Source organism: Taurulus bubalis (genome assembly GCF_910589615.1).
Source record: "Taurulus bubalis genome assembly, chromosome: 7".
NCBI lineage: Eukaryota > Metazoa > Chordata > Actinopteri > Perciformes > Cottidae > Taurulus > Taurulus bubalis.
This window is the reverse complement of record NC_136595.1, coordinates 8,020,806-8,042,173: the sequence shown is the minus strand read 5'-3', so window position 1 is coordinate 8,042,173 and position 21,368 is coordinate 8,020,806. Positions and strand designations below refer to the sequence as shown.

The 21,368-nt window shown below is 41.3% G+C and overlaps 3 protein-coding genes across 3 annotated transcripts; all 3 read right to left on the bottom strand.

Annotated features, from left to right (window-relative positions):
• Positions 1 to 628: 628 nt before the first annotated feature.
• LOC306739095 (proproteinase E-like) lies at positions 629 to 4,559 on the bottom strand (the record flags this gene model as incomplete). The annotated part of the gene is made up of 8 exons (XM_079221047.1): positions 629 to 670; positions 1,034 to 1,186; positions 1,282 to 1,424; positions 2,247 to 2,383; positions 2,653 to 2,778; positions 2,880 to 2,977; positions 4,102 to 4,190; positions 4,520 to 4,559. The coding sequence occupies 8 exons, from the start codon at positions 4,557 to 4,559 to the stop codon at positions 653 to 655; spliced, it is 804 nt and encodes a 267-aa protein (XP_079077173.1). The 3' UTR covers positions 629 to 652.
• A 978-nt stretch (positions 4,560 to 5,537) lies between these two features.
• On the bottom strand, positions 5,538 to 7,894 carry LOC306739500 (alanine aminotransferase 2-like; the record flags this gene model as incomplete). Its single annotated transcript, XM_079221521.1, has 5 exons — positions 5,538 to 6,051; positions 6,875 to 6,987; positions 7,236 to 7,391; positions 7,547 to 7,718; positions 7,803 to 7,894. The coding sequence occupies 5 exons, from the start codon at positions 7,892 to 7,894 to the stop codon at positions 5,961 to 5,963; spliced, it is 624 nt and encodes a 207-aa protein (XP_079077647.1). The 3' UTR covers positions 5,538 to 5,960.
• A 275-nt stretch (positions 7,895 to 8,169) lies between these two features.
• Positions 8,170 to 17,407, bottom strand: LOC306739499 (alanine aminotransferase 1-like; the record flags this gene model as incomplete). Its single annotated transcript, XM_079221520.1, has 17 exons — positions 8,170 to 8,310; positions 8,397 to 8,476; positions 8,556 to 8,799; positions 9,264 to 9,400; positions 9,517 to 9,625; positions 9,719 to 9,808; positions 11,406 to 11,510; positions 12,959 to 13,047; positions 13,693 to 13,858; positions 14,027 to 14,201; positions 14,725 to 14,861; positions 14,962 to 15,041; positions 15,132 to 15,375; positions 16,221 to 16,354; positions 16,480 to 16,588; positions 16,903 to 16,992; positions 17,303 to 17,407. The coding sequence occupies 17 exons, from the start codon at positions 17,405 to 17,407 to the stop codon at positions 8,170 to 8,172; spliced, it is 2,235 nt and encodes a 744-aa protein (XP_079077646.1).
• Between the last annotated feature and the right edge of the window lie 3,961 nt (positions 17,408 to 21,368).

The following is a 21,368-nucleotide window of genomic DNA, read 5'->3' as shown; positions in this document are numbered from 1 at the left end:
CTGATTTAAGCTAAAAGGTACACAATCCTGAATGAAATGTGCGTTTCTCTTTGTTCATGGCACATGCAAATCCGTATAATAGTGTTATATATCGAGCTGCCACTGACACCTGGTGGTCACGCACTAAAAATACACCACCTCCAGTTCCAGGTGTGTGTGAGTACCAAAGGCCTTTTGGCGTCTGTGAACAAGTTGTCTAACACCTTGTTGCGCCTCTAGAGAGAGCTGTGTGAAGTCAGATAACTGTCCTCAAGTGACATCACTTGAGTTAAACAAACATAGTCCCTACCACGTCCAAAACGACAAGGAACCAGGTAAAAACTGTTTGACGTGAGGCTGCAAATGTTATACGAGTACAATGGTTAATCCGTATTGGTACCAATATACTTAGGAAATGCTGCATTACCTGTAACGTTCAAAGAAAAATGTTAACTTTTTTAACTGCCATTTAATTCTTACAAATTGACACCCAAAGACTATTTTGAGTTTTGAGTGTGCTTTAATTTTAAATGCCACTTTTCCATCATGAAGAAAATACACTGCTGAGAAGAAATTCATATTAGATAGCTTGGGTTTATATGGCTTGCACGAAAGAAAGACAAGTGAAACATTGATTAATTTGTTTTATTGCTATTTAAAAGGATCTAGGTCGTCAGTGCTGCAGCATAGTCTGAAAAATAAAAAAATAAAGTAAGAAACACTGCTTGTCTCTGTATGGCCGCAAGTCCTCAAAAACAATAACAGCACTTTATTCTGAATAGTAAATATTGATTCTGCCAACTTCCCGATCATGTGCAATCACTATAAACGGTGTGCTCACACACCTGTTTCTACATTTGACGTGCATTTATCTGAAGTTTAGTTTGGGACTAGCAAGAAAAAAGTTAACTTTCCAAATGGAGGACTTTATTTTGAAAGAACATTGTTCTTCTCTAGTCGAGGCTGTTCTTGAGGTTCATGGTGACCCAACACTCTGAATCACTAATTGACGTTCGTCACAAGAATCTGAGCTTTTTCTCTGAAGGAAACTCACGTCGCTGATCCACTTGGTGAAGGAAGAGGTGCGAGTGAACACCGTGGGCTTCTTGGGGGTGTTGCATCCCCGAGAGGAGACGAAGCTGGTCACACCCTGAACGTACCACCTGCCATCTCTGCCCCTGCAGTTCAGAGGGCCTCCGGAATCACCCTGAGGAGACCGACAGGAGACAAGCGGGGTCTTCAGACGGACACAGAGGGAATCGGCAGTCATTATCACGTGGGGAAGAAGGGAGAGATGCATACATGGCAGCCAGAGCGGAGTTCTCCGCCACCGCAGATCATGGTGGTTTTCACACTGCTGCCCCACCAGCCGCTGCTGCTGCAGACGCTGTGGCCGACCACAGGAAGGAGCGCCTGCTGGAGCTTGGAGGCAATGGGACCGCCACCTGCAGGAATGAAGATGGAAAACCCAGAGGAAATGCTTGAGGAAACGTCATCACGCACGTTAGCTTCATGGTTCTGCAGCTAAAGTGACTTTGTAATGCTGAGATGATCAGAGATGATGATGAAAATCCAAGTTTTGTTCTTGAACTTTGAAAAATTCAACAATGTGTTCAAAATAAAAATAGGTTTTTGAGGGTTAAATATAATTTTGATTCTGTTCTGGATTTGGCTCCATAGGAGGGTCAACAAAAAAAAGAAGAAAATGTCCTAACTCATCCAAACTTTTATTATTATTGTTAGGTTATTTGGGATCTTTGTGTGTATCTCTCTGCAAAAAAAGGAAATATTCCCAATTCCCAAAATGTCAAACTATTCATTTGAAGCATCCCATTGCAGTACAATTACTCTCTAATAATAGAATCAATATAATTAATACAACCCTGGATACCAAACTCATTAATGGCAACTGTTCTAATTACAGCTTTTACTTTAATAATATTGTGGAGGAAAAGGAGAACACATGTTTGAATTAAATTTTCTTTGAATATTTCCGGTTAATATTATTATTACAATTAGATTTGCCAAAAAAATGATTGCACTTTTGGTTTTGTGCTTTCCTGCACTGTAAATACTGCTTTTACAAGACCATGCAGTGGCCCACCGTCTCATTATAGCGTCAACGTGATCGTTGATCTGATTCCACATCTGCCATTTCACATTTCTACTTCACTCCGTCACGTTCAGTCCTGCGCTGCCGAGCTGCCTCGTGTTCGGAGTCCCGCCGTCGCATTGAATCAGTGTGCTGCGACATCACGAACACTCACTGTAGATTCTTCCCCAGCCAGTGATGTAGCACGGGTCGTCGTGAGGAGAGACCTCTCCGCTCTCTGGCACGCAGGAGGGCTGCACCTTGTCGTTCAGAACGACGGGCGAGGCCAGTTTGATCATAGCGATGTCATTACTGAACGCAACAAAGAATCATGTTGAAAATCACGGAGAGAAAGAACTCCAAAATGTGATACCGAAATGAATATCATTATTAAAACACACGGGAAATGGAAATGTCCTTTTATTATGCGTTTTAGAAAAGGGCACCAAACTTAAGTTACCAACCATCTGCCTCCAAGGCCAAATGATGAGTTAATGCAGCTTTAAATGTGTGAGTGAAATGTCACTGTCTATTTAGTTTTTAGTAGAAAACTGCTGTACAGAGGAGATGTATTCACTCACCCACAAGACAAGCAGTTGCCATTCCAGCGAGGGTGAACCACGATCTTCTCCACAGTTCTGATCTGCTCGTAGCTCTCCTCTTTGGTGAGGTCATACTCGCCCATCACCACACGGTAGGTACGCGATCTGACACAGTCACAGAATATATAAACAGATGTGTAAAAAATACTTGAGACGTAACCGTTGTCTAACATCATGAGATGTAAACAGAGTAAACTGTGATCCACCCGATGCAGTGGCCAGCGGTCATGACCCAGTTGGGGGAGAGCAGGGTGCCTCCGCAGGTGTGATGGTACGTGGAGCCGCTGAGAAACTGCAGGGAGATCTGAGAGCAGAGGGAGAGTCACGCATCGCACTAACAAAGCACATTCACTCAAATACTGTCCTGAAACACAAGTTTGAGATTCTTTACTTGAGTATTGCCAATGTATGCTACGTCAGTCCCAGTCTATTTCCACTTCTGCTTACAAACATTCATGTATCTATAGAAACTAGTCACTAGTTAACTTTTAGATTAGGATTTTACATGAAAAATAGGCAAAATGTATATAGAATACAATACAATGATGAAGATTAAACAAGTGGTTGCTAATCTTTTTGGCTTGTAACGTCTTAACTAACGTTAAAAATAGTCACACTATCACTAACGTCGGGTGAATTTCTCCCGATATAATGTATCTGATAAAATATACTTCTCATCGAAATATATTCAAATACAACAATGCAAGGCAAGTTGAAGTACTCTTCTTTTATTTTACCCTACAGAACTTCTCATAAAACGATAAACAGGTAAAACGGGGAGACCATGAAAAAAGGCTCAAAATCCGGTGAAAGATTAGGGAATCGTCAATAAAACATGATTACAAATATAAATAATGGAGCTATGAACTTGTTATTTGGGCCACATGTTCCTGGGACATGTGAGTCTTGTTAAGTGAAGGAAAAGTTAATTAATGTTAAATTAAATTAATTAATGTCTGTGAGTTCTTAGCATTTCCACCAAGTAACTTGTTAACTAAACCTCTCACAATGTTTAATTTGAATGACTGTTTGAGGCCCAAACTATTTTTTCATCTCACAAACCCTTAGACGTATCTGGTGACCCTTTGGAGGGCCCCAACCCGTAGGTTGGGAACCACCAAACTAATGTACGAACTGTATATAAACTCCATCTCTATCCAACAGTTTAATGCTGCTTATGCATCGACTACATCTACTGTTTTAAATGCATTCCTGTGATTAGATGTTTTAAACATAAGGGTGAGAGATATCCTATCTTCTATCATTTATGTATAATTCTGATTCATTCTGATACAACAATCAGACATATTTAAAGAGATACTAGATATCCGATAAGTAAAATGTGTAGTGTGACGACCAGCCAGGCGGTAACAGTCACATGTTGTATTGTATCCTATCACCAAAGCCTGATCAATATTAATAACTCACCTGCCAGGGCCAGCTGTAGGGTCGAGCATCTTCCCCGTTCACAACGCGGCTCACAGCGGGCTGATAGGTGGGCGTGCCACACCCGTGAGCTGGGCCACAGAAAGAACAACGGCTGATAAAACTCTGATACTGAGAGCTGTAGCATCTTCTGTAACCTCAATGTTGACCTCAGCACCATATGCACAGCTCTCTGTGATTGGGTCGCTTTCTTGTGGCAAAATTTAGGGGGAAAACACTTTTTGCTGCAGCAAGTTTCATATTGAAAGATATTGTTGTTGTGCGAAAGACTTCAGACAGTATTGAGAGAAGGACAAACACATTGTTTTCATGGGATATGTTGAGGATAATAAAAATACAGGACAACTCGAGACTAATCCTGCGAGAGGAAGAGATGCACCTCTTAAAATCTGAGACTCACCGTAGGCAGCGAGCAGCAGGACAAGCGCCACAGACATCATGATTCCTTCGAGTGGACTGTCAGCGTGTCGTATGGCTTTTATAAGCTCAAAATGGAACAGTTATCAGACACAAATACACACAAATACACACACGCACAGTTCAGTCTTTGACCTGGGAATCTATGTTCGCTGCTGCATCTGTTTCTCTCGTCCTTACATGACCCCTCCAGAGCCAGAACAATATTATACAGCCTCATTACTTAATCCATTACAACTCACGCACAAATATTGTACGTTTTACTGCACTACAATTATATTAATCCATTTTTAAATTTAAAATGTCGTTCTCTTCCTGTCTGGTAAAAAACCTGGACCCCAAAATGTGGAATTTCTTTTTTCCACAGGACTGCGAACACTACACCCATACAATGAACCTCTAGAATACGATGCATTGCTGTAGATTAAACTAACCAACATAAAGTAAGCTTGTTAAAATGAGTACAACCTTAAACATCTGTAGCTTTACTGCCCATTGAGTACTTTAGCTTCTCATACTTTAAGTTAATCTGGCTGACAATAATCACATACTTTCACTGAATGTTTTATTTGTAGTATTAGTACCTTTGCTTTAAGGTACAGTGTGTTTGGATGAGGACCCGCTCCCTGTAGACATGAGGTTACCAAAACCACAATGACTCTTCATTTCAGTTGATTATACACTAATGAAAACATAAAGTATTGTATTGTATTAGATCCCTGACATGCTACATACTGGCCCTTTGAATATATCTGAATACCTTCCACCACTAGTTATGCCGGATGTGTAATATACTGCCTGTTAGTAGTACATTTAGTTGTTTTCTTAAATCATGTGTTTTGTTATGGATGTGAAGCAGTTTAGGCCTTGTGATAGAAAAATGTACTCGACACCTGGTGGTAAAATCATTGATCAGGACATTTATTCGTTGCAAGGAAGGAGCAGAGAAGCATTACACAACATTGCATATCCTAGACTGCTCAATGAGCGTCTATTGGCTTGCATCGGCATGGTCATATGATTACAAGGAACACCATGTTCTTCAAACAGAGACAAACGGTCTCATGACTTTATCAAGTACTTTGCCAGAGTTCATATGTAAGATTTAACATTGTAGAGTTCAATGAGAAGTCTCAAGCTTTACACATCATATGATTAATAAACAGAACATATTATTATTAATATAACAGTGAAACAGTAACTAATCAAGAGTAAATACGTTTTTTCTTCCAACACCTTGGGACACAAGACACATATCAAACATTTATTGATAATAAAGGGAAATCAAATCTCGAAAAATATCAATATTAATTGTATTCTTTGCAGAACAATGTTACTGAATGTTGATTAAAATGATTTGCAAGAAAACCATATCAGCCATGCTTTGGTGTTTTTCTCCAAAGTCTGTGTCCTTGACGCCGGCGTCAGGGAAATGTGTCCAGCAGGCGCAGGTGGAAAGAACACAGTCTTGCCAACATCTCCTGCAGGGTGGCAGGAGGAGCCAAAACACACAGGCTGTGAGGGGAAAGTATCACACAGTATTAACATATGCACATGTCAGAAAGTAGACACTGTGCTGCCCAGTCTTCCTGGTCGAGAGGGAGGTGCTCAAAACCGAACAATGCACACATTAACTGGTCCACGGGAAGGATTAACTCCTGGAGCACATTCTGCCCCTCGGTCTACTTTCTGCCCTCGCCCCTGCTGCCACTGACCGACCTCCAGCCTAGAGCTCCTCTCCCCTGCAATCAGCTCTACAACTTTCCTAATCTGAGCGCAGGGTGATGGAGAAGTACACATGGGCCACAGTTCATTTTCAACTTTCAATGTATACGATGCAGGGTGCTTGGTTTTTCTTTGTTTTTGAAAAAGGATGGGGCCTTGATACCTTGTCTTGACTTCTGTGGCCTTAATAACATCTCTGTTAAGAGCAAATACCCTCTGGTATATATGGATTTACCTGAGTCTAAAGCAGCATGAATGACCTGACCATTACATAACTTTGCTTGTGTGCAACAGACAACATAAGTTATGATCTTCAGGCAGGAGTTGTCAACCATGAAATACTGTTTGTTTGCTTGCCTTTAGTTGCCCAGCAGCTCTGAATACAGGCAGAAACACTGTTTCACAATTGTAACCTCACCATAAAAAAAGTAAATAAACGAAAATAAAATAGATGAATAAATGTCCTTTGAATCTAAAATGACGCTCACGTTCCAAAACAATGAATTGTTTACAAAATGTCCTCTCTTTCAAACAAAAAAGGCAATGTGCCTTCTTTTAAAAAATGTCCTCACTCTGAATAACACACACTCACTCATGTGGCTGTTTTTCTTACCTAACGTGGTAGTTTTGATCTTCCTGCCCATTCTCACAGCCGGCACCCAAACACACGCCTTCCTCCTCCAGTAACCTTTGACAGTAAAGCACATCTGGCTCCACTCCTGACATCTGAGGTGAAGAACAATGCCCCATTGAAATTACTGCAAAAACGACAGCCTTTCCATGCTTAAAATTATATTTTATGCACAACAGTATAATATTAAATTGTGTTTATTATCACCAGTGAAACAAGAAAGAAAGAAAGAAAGAAATCATAAATAATTTTGCTTTTTTAATCATTACATTGCATAACTACTAATGGAAACAACGCCAGAAAACATTTAAGACACCAGCTTTATCTGCTTGTCTTTACTCACCTTGGCCTTGTGTATCATCTGAGGTGGTAAAAACAGACAGGGATAAAGGAAGACTCCCCCCATCCCTGGTTGGCAGTTCATGCCTGGTAGATCATTCAGGAACTTACAAGCCTGCCGGGCATTCTGGGATAGAGTCGTCTGGGAGTGAAGAATCTCCTTCAATTGAGAAAAAAAGGACAAGCTCGGCCTGACTCGTCCCCTAAAAGCACTACTCTGATAGTAACTCAAAGTTGCATTCATTTATATTTGTTTATAGTCTTTGAGAGAGACTGTGTTGCCAGTAACTATTTTTGATCAAATGTTTCCGTTACCTGTGAGTATGTTTCATAGGAAGGATCTCCAGGAATGGGTGGATTAACCATGACCTCCAGAGCGAGCTGTGGTAGAACTGCAGGGCTGGAAGGCTTCTGCATGCTTTTTAAATGCTTTTTCACTGCTGGGTCCATGTTGATTACCTCAATGTAGCCTCCTCTCAGACCACACCTAAACACGTGGATGAGCAAAATCAGTAAAATCAGTCACCGACATTTAAAGTCGACAGTGGACTTCTGTGGGACGCTGATGTACCGATGAAATTTTGTCGTTATCGTCTGCAGACAAAGCCGGTAGCTCAGCAAGGACAACCAGAGGCAGAAGCCTGGGACCTCAACAGGGTCCATATTGAGCTCAGGCTCACTCTCATTGCACCGTAGCATCACATCAAATCGTTGCTGTCAACAAAGTCAATGTCCAAATCCCAGATTGCTGAAGAGAAAACGGTGGGCAGACGGTGGTGTGCGATGCCGTATATACTGTGGGCTCCGCACGTATTGGGGTTAGCATGTCCTGATTGGCCAGTTACAGCAATGCAAGTTTTCAGTCAGGGACTGCGTGCTTTTGATTGGAGGAAAGTATTACAGTAGAGGGTAGAAGCGAGTTAGAACACCCGTGATACTCACTCTCCCATCATGGCACTGGATAAAGAGTGGAAAGACATCAAATCCACTGCCTCTGAGTACTCCTTTCCCATGTCAAACAGGACTCTCTTATATGAAATGAAGTCTTTCTCGTGTCCATACACACTGTCCTGGTACACCTAGAAGGTTCAAGAAGACATGAAAAAAGGGAGCTTGTTTGTGAACAACTTTTAGATCCCAATTTCCTTGTGTGGCTTGCAATCACCTCATCAGCCAACAAAATGAGGCCCTCAGTTGCAGCAAATCGAATCACTTCCTCTATTGTTTTCCTGTCTTGCACATGACCTATATAAGGAGAAATAATATTGAGTATGAGTGATAATAGTGGGGAGATCCGTTAATGTAGTTACTGTGTGTTGTTTACCTGTGGGGTTTCCTGGGTTGCTGATGTAAATGGCTCTGGGATCGCAGCGCTCCCTGGCAGCTTTCAACGCTCGATGCAGCTCATCCAGGTCTACAGCCCAGCCTCGGCCCTCCATCAGCTGGTATGGCACCAGAGTCAACCCGTTGTCATCCAGCAGTGCTGGCAGGGTGTGTGGGCAGGGCATCGGGGTCAACACGCCTGTCCGAGTCTTCCCCTCCCCACTGGCCATCAGGTGCAAAGTTAGCTAACACGATAAATAAGAAGACAATAAAGAACATGCAACAATGTGTGCTTTTATTCCACATTAGTGCATTATTGGTGAGAGTGTCAATGAATATTTAAATGAATATTCATGCCCCCTTCAGGATGAATTGTAAAAAGAAATCCTTAAAAAGTCATGTAGCTGCATCATTAGACGAAAATTGTAATTGGTCCAGGATCTTAGTTTGACAAAATACCTGCAAAGCTAACTATATTCCCATCGGCCCTGTAATTTGCATTTAATGCTAACTAGCACAGGCTAACTAAACTAAACTAAAGATGTTGAACATAGCAAACATCAGCATACAAGCATTGCCATTGTGAGGATGTTAGCATGGCTGTAGACTCCGTTCCTCAGCTGATTAAAGGACATTTAATTTGTAATGGACAATGCAGATGCTTGTTACGCCCTTACTAATCCTACTCCCCCACAAAAAAATGTCGTACCGTCAAACACCTCTGGGAACCATTAGAGATGATTATATCCTCTGGGTTTGAACTCACTCCACCATCTCGCCTCATAATGAACTCTGCAACACTTTTGTGGACATGTGGTATTCCGTAGGAGGTTGCAGAGTACGAGCCTGGCATCCACAAAGTAGATAGATCAGCACAGTAGCCAGTACAAGGAGTTCCATGAACCATTTTGGGCCAAATGTTTTCCAATCTGTACAAACAGATTCATAGTATGTATCCTCACCCACACCCCCTCCATTGCACGCCCCCAGAAGCTGCTGTGCCCGCTGCCTGACATCCAGGGGAAGGCTTTGGTCTTTGAGGAGCTTGGGGTAAATACACACCGCCATGACCTAGGATGACAAACATTCTCAGTTTGTAGCTGTCACATTGGAGACAGGAAAGCAGGTACAGCAGCTGGACAAGCACACACATAAAACACGAACCTGTCGCACAAATGACATGGGTGCCATCCCTGCCGTGTGGGGATCCCCTGAACTGACATCAATCACCTGCCGGAAGGGTTTCTGCACTCCCTGAGAAAAAGAGGGCAGGTTAGTTATAAGGTTGTAAATATAAACATGGGTCTCTTTGTGCGATAATGTCACACATACGTTCTGTATCGGCAGTGTTAATAAGAAAGATTCTTATTCTTCTCATTCTTTCCACACCGAAAGCGTGACTAAAACTGAATAAATATATAAGCTATCTAACTAGCTAACTGATCAACAAGGGGAGGAAAGTCCAGTGTCCAGTGTGTCAAATCTGCTTTGATGTCTCAACTTCATCGTCAAACTGCAGAAATAAAGCTCCTTACAACACTCCCAATGGACAGGGTTAGCACTTCTTTGCTCCTGGCTTGCAGTCACAGTTCAATTCAAGCTAACCCAGCAGCAGGAGGTCAGTGACTGTTGTGCTGACATCTTTACAGAGACCTGGCTGCATCGTGGCATCCCGGATCAAGCTGCACTTGACGGCGGACTGCAGGACAGAATGCAGGACGAGAGGAGGCGGACATCGATGACGCTTTGAGCATTGTCTAAGTTGATGGACAATATTTCCCTGATGTTTGATTCCCAATGTTAAGATGTCGGCCAAAATATCAGCAGAGAACATCTTTTGATGCTGCTGATACAAATAAAAAAAAAAGAATGCAGGACAGGAATGCGCTCTTGTTTTGGTTTTGTCCTGTGTTACCACCTGGCTCACGGCTGGTATGTGTAGCATACTGTATTTGGACAAGGTTACAACATGATTGTGTTGCATAACCCTGTTTTGAAGAATGGCAATGTAGGATCCAACCTTTAGCCTTTATAGGATAATGATTTAACAAGTGAATGGTAGTAAACGGTATGGTAGTATTGGTAGTAAAGATCTACAATCTATAAACTCCTACAAAAATAATTCCTCTCAATCCTCACAGGTGACTGACTAGAAGGGTGTTCCGGTGTCTGCAGATCCGTTCACACTGCAACAGCAATCCAATAATGCAACATGTATAACAGGTTAAATTATAGAGCATGCTCTGTGCTTTTACATTGTAAAGTCGTTATGTTGCATAAGGAAAGGATATTAATTTGTCTTCCACCACTGCTGATAATCATCTCATATCTTCTGATCAGTTATTACTTACAGACATAGACACACAGGACACACAGGAGAAAGGTTATCCAAGCTGGATAGCCTGTGTCCTGAAATATAACATTTCATTTGATATGATCGCTGTGGTGGCGGGGGCGGGGGCGGGGGCGGGGTTATGCTCAGGTGCAGAGGGAGAGAGGGGGGGAGCGATTCAGAGAACAGGTGCCGGGATGAGGGATAATCAGGCTCAGCTGGGGGCAATTGGTGTCTGTGTCTCTCCCTGTTTAAAAACCAGCAGTAGCGAAGGAGGAGCGGAGGCGACGCAGCTGATTGAAGAGCAGTAAGCCGAGGCGACGCCGCGAACGTGACGGGACCCGAGACAAGCAGGCAGGTGCGCTCAGGGGCGACGCCGAGAGCGCACCCGAGTCAGACAATAAAGCTTGTTTCTAACCCCATCCCGAGTGTGTTGCCTTGTGTGCCGCCCAGAACTCACGGGGTAACGCAGAGTCGTTACTATCACATTTGTTCAGGTGTATCAAACCTGTGACTTACCTGTTTAATCTCCTCTCTGATGCGTGCAGCCAGACTCTGCAGGCCTGTTGGGGCTCTGATCCCGCGCACCGTGGGGTTAACCTCCTGCAGGGAACTCATCTCTGTCTCAACGAGAAGGCAATGTTACAACCTGTTTGGCAAGTTGGAAGGCTGAATCTCAAAAATACAGAGACACACCCCTTGAATAAAATAAGTCAGGCAGAGTGGGAGGTGATACACCTGATCACATGTAAAGTCCTCAAGCAATCTCTGACTGTTGCAGTGAGGAAATACAGGACTACCAGCACATAAGCAGTCCAATCATTGGACTATTCAAATGTTATGCATATGTAATACATTATTGTTACATTTTAAACAAGTCACTCCTGATTGAAATGGCATGTCTGCAGATAGTTTAGAGAAACCCACCTATTTTTAGGCCTCTGCTCGAAAATTGCATACCCGAACTAAAAAGGGTGTATCTCTGCAACCACTGTTATTTGAATCATTTTGGTGTTATAATAAAAGGCTACGCATGTGAGATTTTGTTCAGATGTGTAAATATCAGTCATGTTACTGGTTAAGAGTAAATGAAGATGACAAAGGTTTCAGATCCGCCTAGAAAAAAAGCACTTTCAGGATAATTCTTTCTTGGCCCCCCTTACAGAGGTGCTGAGGGCCAGGGGCTTTCTTGAAGCCCCCACTTTTTCTGCTTCTTTTTCTCCTTTTTTCAAAACGGCAACTATACCAGCCTCGTGTTCGCTCATCTTTACAGTCCTCACACATAGTTGTACAGAAGATAAATGAACATTTTAACATCACTTTAATACAAAGGTTATTTGAAGAGACACGAGACTTTTAACCTTTTCAGGTTACACATTAAAACTTGCGTTGATTATATGTCACGAGTATCTTCTCAATATACTGTACTCTTTTGCAAGGTAGATCACGGTCTCTAGCAGACACATTCTATTCCACCCTAAGCATCGCTATATTATATTAAAGAAATTAAAACACACAGAACAAACTTTAATATTTAACATAGCAGAACCCCCACACCTCTCTCCCTATTCTAATTCATGACCCTGAACTCTGAGAGAATCCTGCAGTCCAGCTTCCCAGCTGTCTGTTTTCTGTCCTTGTCTGATTGTCCGTACAGTTGGTTGTTATGCTGTTATGTATTTTGTATTTATTTGTTTTTTGTTGTCTAGTTTGAGGTAATGTGTAACTTGTATAAACTTAAAATAAAATGATTGAAAGAAAGATTAGATGTACCATAGGGACACTCTTTTGAATACATTAACGATTCCTGATTATTTTTTTGACAAATGTATTATTAATCCTTTTTTGCTGAACATAAGAATCTGTTTGTTACAAATTTTAATATTCTTTTATTTGCAGTTTGCAGAAGAAACAATTGCTTTGGCATATTTCATGTCTAAAAAGGTATGAATCAATGTTTTTTGGGGGAAAAAATTGTGAAGCAAAGAAACAAAGTAAAGTTGAGGATCCTTCCTTCAACACAGTGAAGTGCATGTTGGGTCGTAAAGTGTCCCCATGTCTACGTCCCTCACACGCTTGTCAAGTGTGTCCATGAAGGTGAAAGGAGCCGAGGCCAGCCAGGACCTCCTCCAGGGTGTCCGGAAGAACAAGGATACATAACCTACGAGACAAAAAAAACACAATACACATTTATTTTTGAGGAAATACAATATACCTGACTAATCTGCCCAACTTCATGTCTCTCACCTCAGATGGTGGTTGCCAGTTGTTTCCCCATACTGACACCCTGCTCCTAAAAGAACACCTGTTTCTTCTAGTAACATCTGACAATACAGAACATCTGCCTCCGCCTCCAATATCTTTAAGCAGAGATGTGAATATTTTAGGAGAATTACTTAATAAACACCTCGTTTGTTTTTTTCAGAGCTAATCGTCTCTGGGAAAATGTATGTGATGAGTTGACAGTATATTAAATACCAATTAACTTCATATGTTAACTGTACTAAAACAGCAATTTGACCATCCACTGGGAAGACATATCTGTAAATCTTGTTGAAGAGTCATACCAATGTGTATTCATTTACATGTATCGATAGAGTTTGCTGCAATAGATGAAGTCAAGTATGGATGGAAATTCGACATGACAGGCTGAGAAGGTCTGGAGTATCAACCACTACTTTAAAGAATAGTTGTGAGGAATACAGATGATGTAAAACTCCTTGTAAAATGTCTTAAATGTCTTAAACAGGCATAAATACCAAGTGTCACCACATTGCGTTGCATTTTGTCACATGAAGGTTCCTACAATGTACCACCTTGGCCTGCTCTATAATCTCGGACGGTACATGCAGGCGGGGATAAAGGTAGATTCCCCCCATCGCTGGCTGACAGCTCATCCCCGGTAGATCATTAAGGAACTCCTGCGCCCGCTGAGCATTCTGGGACAAAGTAGCCTGAAAGAGGAGAATCTCCTTTGAAAAAAAAAATAACAAGAAAGATCAAACATTATATTGTGAGTATGTGACACAGGACAGGGACCTCTACTGCATAAGGATACGTCTGTCTGAGCGAACGAGGCAGGAAAATGCGAGACACTACAAATCTTTTGTAACCCCAAAGAGGTGTTGCAGATGTCTCACCTGAGTGTATGTGTCAAAGGAAAGGTCCCCAGGCTTTGGTGGGTTGACCATGAGATCCAGAGCAAGCTGTCCTGTGACTGGAGTGCTGATATCAGTACATAGCAGAGTTTCAACAAAATGCATCACCTCTGGGTCAATGTTGACCAGCTCTATGTATCCTGCCCTCAGGCCGCACCTGAGACACAGAAACAGAAGGTATTTGGTTACTCGGTAAGTTGATTTTGTAATGTTGTTGTGTGTTTGGTCATGGGTGCATCAGCAGCAGGAAGTTGCAAAACTGTTCAATTGTATTCATTGTTGTGCAATTTCTTTTAATTATTTGAACTATTATTCAATTGATGTTTTTCATATATTTACACTTGTGTCCGACATGAGCTGTACGGGCCATTGAGGGTTGTGTGGCCAGAAAAAAGATGCTCAGTTGTTTCCGCGTAGTGAGTGGGTCGGTCTGACAGTAACTCGCGGGACACTTTTTTCCCCAGCCAACCCCCTCCTTTGAGTAACGTTTGTTAAAAACTACAAAGCTATGCAAACTACTAATTTGGAAGCTGTCTTATTTTTAGTTTATTTACGTATCCAGTTGGAAGGGTCAGCGTTGCGTGTTGTATATGACTCTGTCAGCACACACATTAGCAAAATACTATCAAAATGCCAGATATGCAAGCGTACATAATGCAGGTATGAGAGGCAGAACTCACTCTCCCATGTGGGCGCTGGATAAAGAGTGGAAGGAGACCAACTGCACTTTCTCCAAGTACTCCTTGTCCATCTCAAACAGGACTCTCTTATAGGAAATGAACTCTCGGCCCTGTCCATACACACTGTCCTGGTACACCTGGAGTGCAGAGAAAAGGAATTGATAGATGATGACAGAATGTGTGAGCTAAAAGGCGTTTGCTATTAAATCCCAATCTGAAGATACAGTTTGTGATCACCTCATCAACCAACAGTAAGAGTCGCTCAGCCGCTGCAAACCGAATCACTTCCTCTATTGATTTCCAGTCCTGCACATGACCTGGGGAGACCAAACAGCAGCATACACACAGTGATGACAGCAAGGGTGTTTAAACAGCTGGCTTTAATGGAGCTACTGTGTGTTGTTTACCTGTGGGGTTTCCTGGGTTGCTGATGTAAATGGCTCTGGGATCGCAGCGCCCCCTAGCGGTCTTCAAAGCTCGATGCAGCTCCTCCAGGTCCACAGCCCAGCCTCGGGCCTCCATCAGCTGGTGTGGCACCAGTGTCACCCCGGCCTCGTCCAGAAGCGCTGGCAGGGTGTGCGGGCAGGGCATCGGGGTCAACACGCCGGTCTGAATGTCCTCTTCCCCTCTGGCCAGCAGCTTCACGACCACCTTAATGCCACAGATCAATAGCACGTGCCGTATATTTATTCAGTGTTCAATTGTTCCATAATTATCACATTCTGAGCTTGAAATAATCATTCTAGTTAGTAACAATGTGTCTTTTTTTGGGGGGGCAATATTTCTATTAGTTATGAAAATACGACAATGATGACTGAGCTCTGGGAATTCCAGCAGGTCAAGAAACACAAGCGGTCAGAAGGTCAATGGGTTGTAAACAACACGGTGTACAGCCTGACTTCCTGGTTCAACTGTGTGGTTTAGCTCAAACTTTTTCTGTATGCCTGTCTTTAAAGCTTTTATCGGTTGGTTTTGGCCGACCTTTAGAGACTAAAATGTTTTCTCCCATGCTCAAACTATAATGAATTACAGTGAAATGAGGAGTGGTATGGGGCTAGTGAGATACATAATAATGACTATGAGAGTAAAAAACTGAGAATGAATGTACAAGTATTAAGTATTAAAATATTTATTGACCTGTCAGGTAAGATAATGTCACATGTGTAAGGCAAACTACATGTACAGTGCACATATGCAGGATTCACAGAGGACACTATGCTAAATTTAAAAGGTTTAAGTTCCCCCTGAGGAGAGAAGCTTTTTTGAAGTCTCTCTGTGTTGGACATCTCCTGTTTTTCTTATCTTTGCTTTCAAAATAGCCGTGCCAGCACCAGAGCACTTTAAGACTTATTGAACTTAAATTCTCGGTGAGTACAGAGATACCAGAACTCAGAAATTATGGCCAGAATAATTCGCAGAATAACGCCTGTGTTATTAAGTGTATCTGGGCAATGAGTAGTGGTGATACATAAAACATAATGACGGTGTGTTCATACCATCAGGGCCCTTTGACAACCAGTAGAAATGAAGATGTTTTGGGCGTATGAAGGCACTCCAACGTCTCTTCTCGTGATGAACCCAGCAATGCTCTGCCTGACATGAAACATGCCAGACGAGTCTGTGTAGGAACCTGTGGGTGGATTGATCATTGGAGATGCTGCTGTATTTATCAACAGTTAGTAAGTTAAATGCAAGTCTGTCATGTTTTTAAAAGTTGGACACATTGTACAGAAAAGGCCTCCCTCAAGTCCTCACCCACACTTCCTCCATCACAGGCCTCCAGGAGCCTCCGAGCCCTCAGCCGGACATCCAGAGGAAGAGTTATTTCTTTTAGCAGCTGAGGGAGCAGACACACTGCCAAGACCTGAGGAAATAGGCCAGATGTATGGCAATAAGCTAGAGATGTTTATATAACTTTGCTTACCAGGAGGGTATCTTGCTGAAAAGAGAATAAAAGTCAAGAAATGTGCAGCACGGAGAACTTGGTTTAAAAAAATACAACACAAACTTAACATAACATACCTAAAGAGACTATAAAGAGAGCAATCAAGAGTCAGCTAAACATGTGGGGTCAGAAGGGTAATATAAAATGTATAACATAACAGCAGTTAATATACCATGACAATGAATACCAAAAAAAAGGATCAGAATAAAAAATGTAAATAACCTGAAACCAACCTGGCGAACAAATGTAATGGGTTTCAATCCTGCTCTGTGGGGATCACCTGAGCTGACATCGATCACCTCTTTAAAGGGGTTCAGCGCCCCCTGCAGGAGAATATAGTAATGCAGGAAGGGATCAGGTCAAGTCTGGATTGAAGACCAGACACCACCATAACATTTACAATACATGATAAAACAGGTATTTCATTGGTTTGATGGAAGTTGCTTTGACACATGGACTCCACAACTGAACTTACGGACCACAATGGAAGTAAATCTTTGACTTTGTTGTATTTGTAAATGCCCAAAAATTACTTTTCAAACTAAAAAATATGCCAAAGAAACCCACACATCTCCAGTATATACACACCTGCATGTGGAGCTGGATGAATACAGATTGATGATTGGCACTTACCAGTGAGATATCGTGTGTGATGTGTGCAGCCAGCCTCTGCAGTCGACTGTGTGGCGACACTCTGATCCCCCTCACCCTGGCATTCACATGTTGCAGGGAACTCATCGTCTTTTCGCTAAATGGTATTTTTGGGATTTCCAAAGTTTTCACCTTCAACTACTGACTATAATTTGGGAAGATGGTCCTGAGAGGTTTTAGTCCAAGTGGCAAAATGTGGGTAAAACACACCCTTGTGCGAGACTCTTCATGCATGCAGTGATTCTGTTTGATGAGTAACCCGTCATGCTCATTTTCTGCTACACTCCAGTAAACCAATAGATTTCTGAGGTGGACTTTGTACATGTGAAAGCTCTCCAGAAAACTCTCACATCCCAGAAACACAACAAAGGTGTAAAATGCTCCACTGATGTTTGTTTCTTTTCTGATGTGACATCAGCATCATGCTAGTTTTCCTACGTTGAGGGCAGAGCGGGGGGCTGTGTCCGAAATCACTCTCTATAAAGTGTGAGAAAACAAGGTTTAAATAGCGCTCCTAGTAGTAGCTATTATGTATTACGATGAATTTACAGGTTAAAGGTCAAGCCAAATAAATAACACTGGATGTATTATGCAAGTATATTAATGAATAACACTGAATTTTATGGGTGAGTTTAGCAGATATAATTATTTGAAGGTATGACTGCAAGTGAGAAAGTAGAGAACACTCAGGAATGTGAGGTGCAATTAAAAGGGGGGTGCAGAATGAAACTGAACACATAAGGACCATCTCAAGAGGAGCAGGAAGATAATTGTATTGTAACTGGAACCATCGATTTGGCCGGATTTTCTTGACGGACCTCTTGACCCGGGGAACGCGCCTCAGAGAAGGCCGGAGACCCCACAAAATGTGTGTCACAAAAAGCATAAAAAAAATACATTAATTTAATTCAATTAAAAAATAAAGGTATTTTCATGTCTACATACCCGTAAAATGTGGGTTATAAGCCGCAACCTTTTTTTACTCAACTTTGACCCGTGAGGCTTAAATATCGGTGCGGCTAATTTGTGGATGTTTCCGATTCTAAATTTAGCAGTAGTTGCAGCGAGCTAGCTCAATGCTAGCGTGCTAGCAGCGAGCTAGCACCAGATGCTGCCACAATAATTTGTGGCTGCACTGTTTGAGCTCAAGTAAACAACACTGAAAATTCAGCCCAAAAATAAAAAGTGTTGTCAGCACGAGCTGCAGCAGCTAGCAGTATTTGTTATAAATGTATGTTGGTACATTGATGTTCACGTATGTTTAATGGATGTTCATAACAAATATTGCATGTAGAGACTTGCGCCTTATAACCCGCATTTTACGGTATATTCATTTGAGGAAAGAGGGGTCCACCTCTCCCTACGGCAGGCGTTTTGCCTCTGCGGCTGTATGGGATCGAAATATGTCAAATTTGTAGGAGTATAGGATCTTATTTTAATAGCTATTCATAGCATTTTATGTTGCTTTAATTATCCTTTGAAATGCTCAATGCACGAATTGTGCAGAGCTGAGCAGGAGCTTCCGGAGGCTGCACGGGTAGAGACAGAGGAAAGATACTGGGTGCAGACAGAGGGGAGGCATGTGTGCATCGTGAACTCATGACACATTTTGATTAAACGTGAAGCCTTCAAGTGTGGCACAGAGAGGTTAAAGCTACTCAGCTTGAGTTTTTTAGGTTATTGTAACTTCGATAATCATTATCTTATCTTGGCTCAAACTCCTTTGTTAATGTTTTACTTTGTATTGAATCTGTGGTGAACTGTTCACATCCAAAAAGGCACAAAGACATAAAACCATCCTCCTCTGTACTTTACTTGAGATTTCCAAGTAAAATGTTTTTTTAAATAAAAAAATAAAAAGTAGATACATGATAACTAGATTGCAAATAATACATGAACTGAGCTAAACGCCCTAAACAGAATCTCTATTCATTGTCTATGGCGGCGCTGAAATCCGCCGATGTAATATATCTTTATATATTTATTCTTCTTTATTTTTCATTCAGATTGTTTCCTTTTTTGCATTTGTATATTTATTATATGAATATAAAGTTATGAATATAAAGTTATGAAATGGATAGCCTTTCTATTTACACAATTGTATTGTTGTTCTGAGTTTGTACTCATGGTGGAATTGTACTTATTGCAAGTCGCTTTGGATAAAAACGTCAGCTAAATGAAATGTAATGTAATGTAACATAATGTATTGACATTTCAAAAATGTGTATATTTCAAATACACTAATACGTACAGTACTGAATAAAGCTGACTGCAGTTCAAATTATATTTAAAATATAGCCTAAAACACAATATTGCTGTAAACTCAAATTCAAAGTATTGTTTCAACCTTGTGACATATATTGTTGTATCTGATATGTTTGGGCCTCATTCACCAACACCTTCAAGTCCACTTCATCTGAGGGAAATATTGTACTTTTAACTGTACTACATTTATTTCACAATAGTAGCTACTAGGGATGCTACATTGCAGATTCAGTTTCTTAATACAAAATATAAATGATATTTTTACATTATGATGGATTAAGTAGTTTATAGCATTATTAATGAGTAAAGTGTTAAGAGCTCTACCTTCCGGCAGCTGTAACAGCAAAATGATGAACACATCAATGCATCAATAATTATCAAATGAAATAGACCTTCCATGAATATATTTAAATTGGGCCATTCTCCATAATGAGTATAGTTATTTTTGGTACTTTTACTATATTTGAATAAAAATAGATAGTATATTTTGAAAGGAGTCATGGTATAGTATGTCCTATACTTGCTTACACGTTTCAAAAAGACATTGCAGACAGGGGTACATTAAAGAGCTTTATTAAATGGAAACTTGCACAGCATTATAATACGGAGTCATTATACTAGACCGTTAGCATAGGTACGAAGAATTTACATTTGCGTCCGCCTAATACACAATGGCTACAGGCCAAGAAGACAACTTTTACATAGAAGTCCCCACTCAGTGCAACTGCAGCATCGGGGGAAATAGGTCTGTGTCTGTGGTGACCTTTAAAAGAGACACAACATTGATGCATAAAGTTACAGTATCAATAATCTGTTGAGTCCATTATCATTCTCCGAGTATGTTCTTTCATCTATGATGACAAGATCTCCACTGGTTTCATAAATAAAAAGTTATATACACAATGTGACATGAGACAGGAGTGATGGGAGGGAGAGGGGCCTTAATAGACATGAAGCCATGTGGGTAGATTTGAAGCTGCAGATCTAGGAACAGTTGAGTCACATCTGTTGATTAGAGCCAGATGATGGGAACTGATCTCGGTTGTGTGCTGCTAGTTTTCATAGATAGCCCTCGTTTTTCATGTGTGTGTGACTGAGGAATACTTCTGAACCCCTGGGCAGGTGATTCATGTGAGGATTGTGCTCTTCCCCTCTCCCTTGCTTGCTGTTCGTGTGCCTCTTTAGTATAGGTAGTTTATTTAGAGCCCTTTGAAGAGGTATTAAAAAGACCTTCTTGGTGTGGTTTGGTGAGGATGTATTCAGTACAAGTCATCCAGTCTGGACTCCCAGGTAGAACAGCAACGTCTGACCGCAGGTGGAGAGGGGCTCCGGTCCTGACTCCCATCAAAACAAGATTTGGTTTCAATAAGGAGAAGTAGAACCAGTCTAAAAATCCCTTTAAAACCTATTTCATGAGTAGTGGTCTGACACAAACGAGTGGATTTATCGTCCAGTTTGTTTGTAGTTTTCCATAAAAAGAGTCGCTATTCCAGTTGTAGGGATTTTTTGGGGGTTTTTACAATATCAAAAAAGGCACATACATGATATTCACTTCTTTTGCACTGCTCCCTTTAATTCTATCCATTTGCGTTACCTGAGTTTTCTCCTCCCTTTATATTCTGATTACCTCAAGACCAAAACACAGTAAGAGTGAACTTTAAACTTCAGTTTTGAGAAGCGAGACTGATTCAACTAGATCTGATACCATTATTTGAAAAACTAACAATTCAGTACATTTATATCCTTGTAGTTGTATTTAGTTTTAACAAGTAAAGAAAGCCAT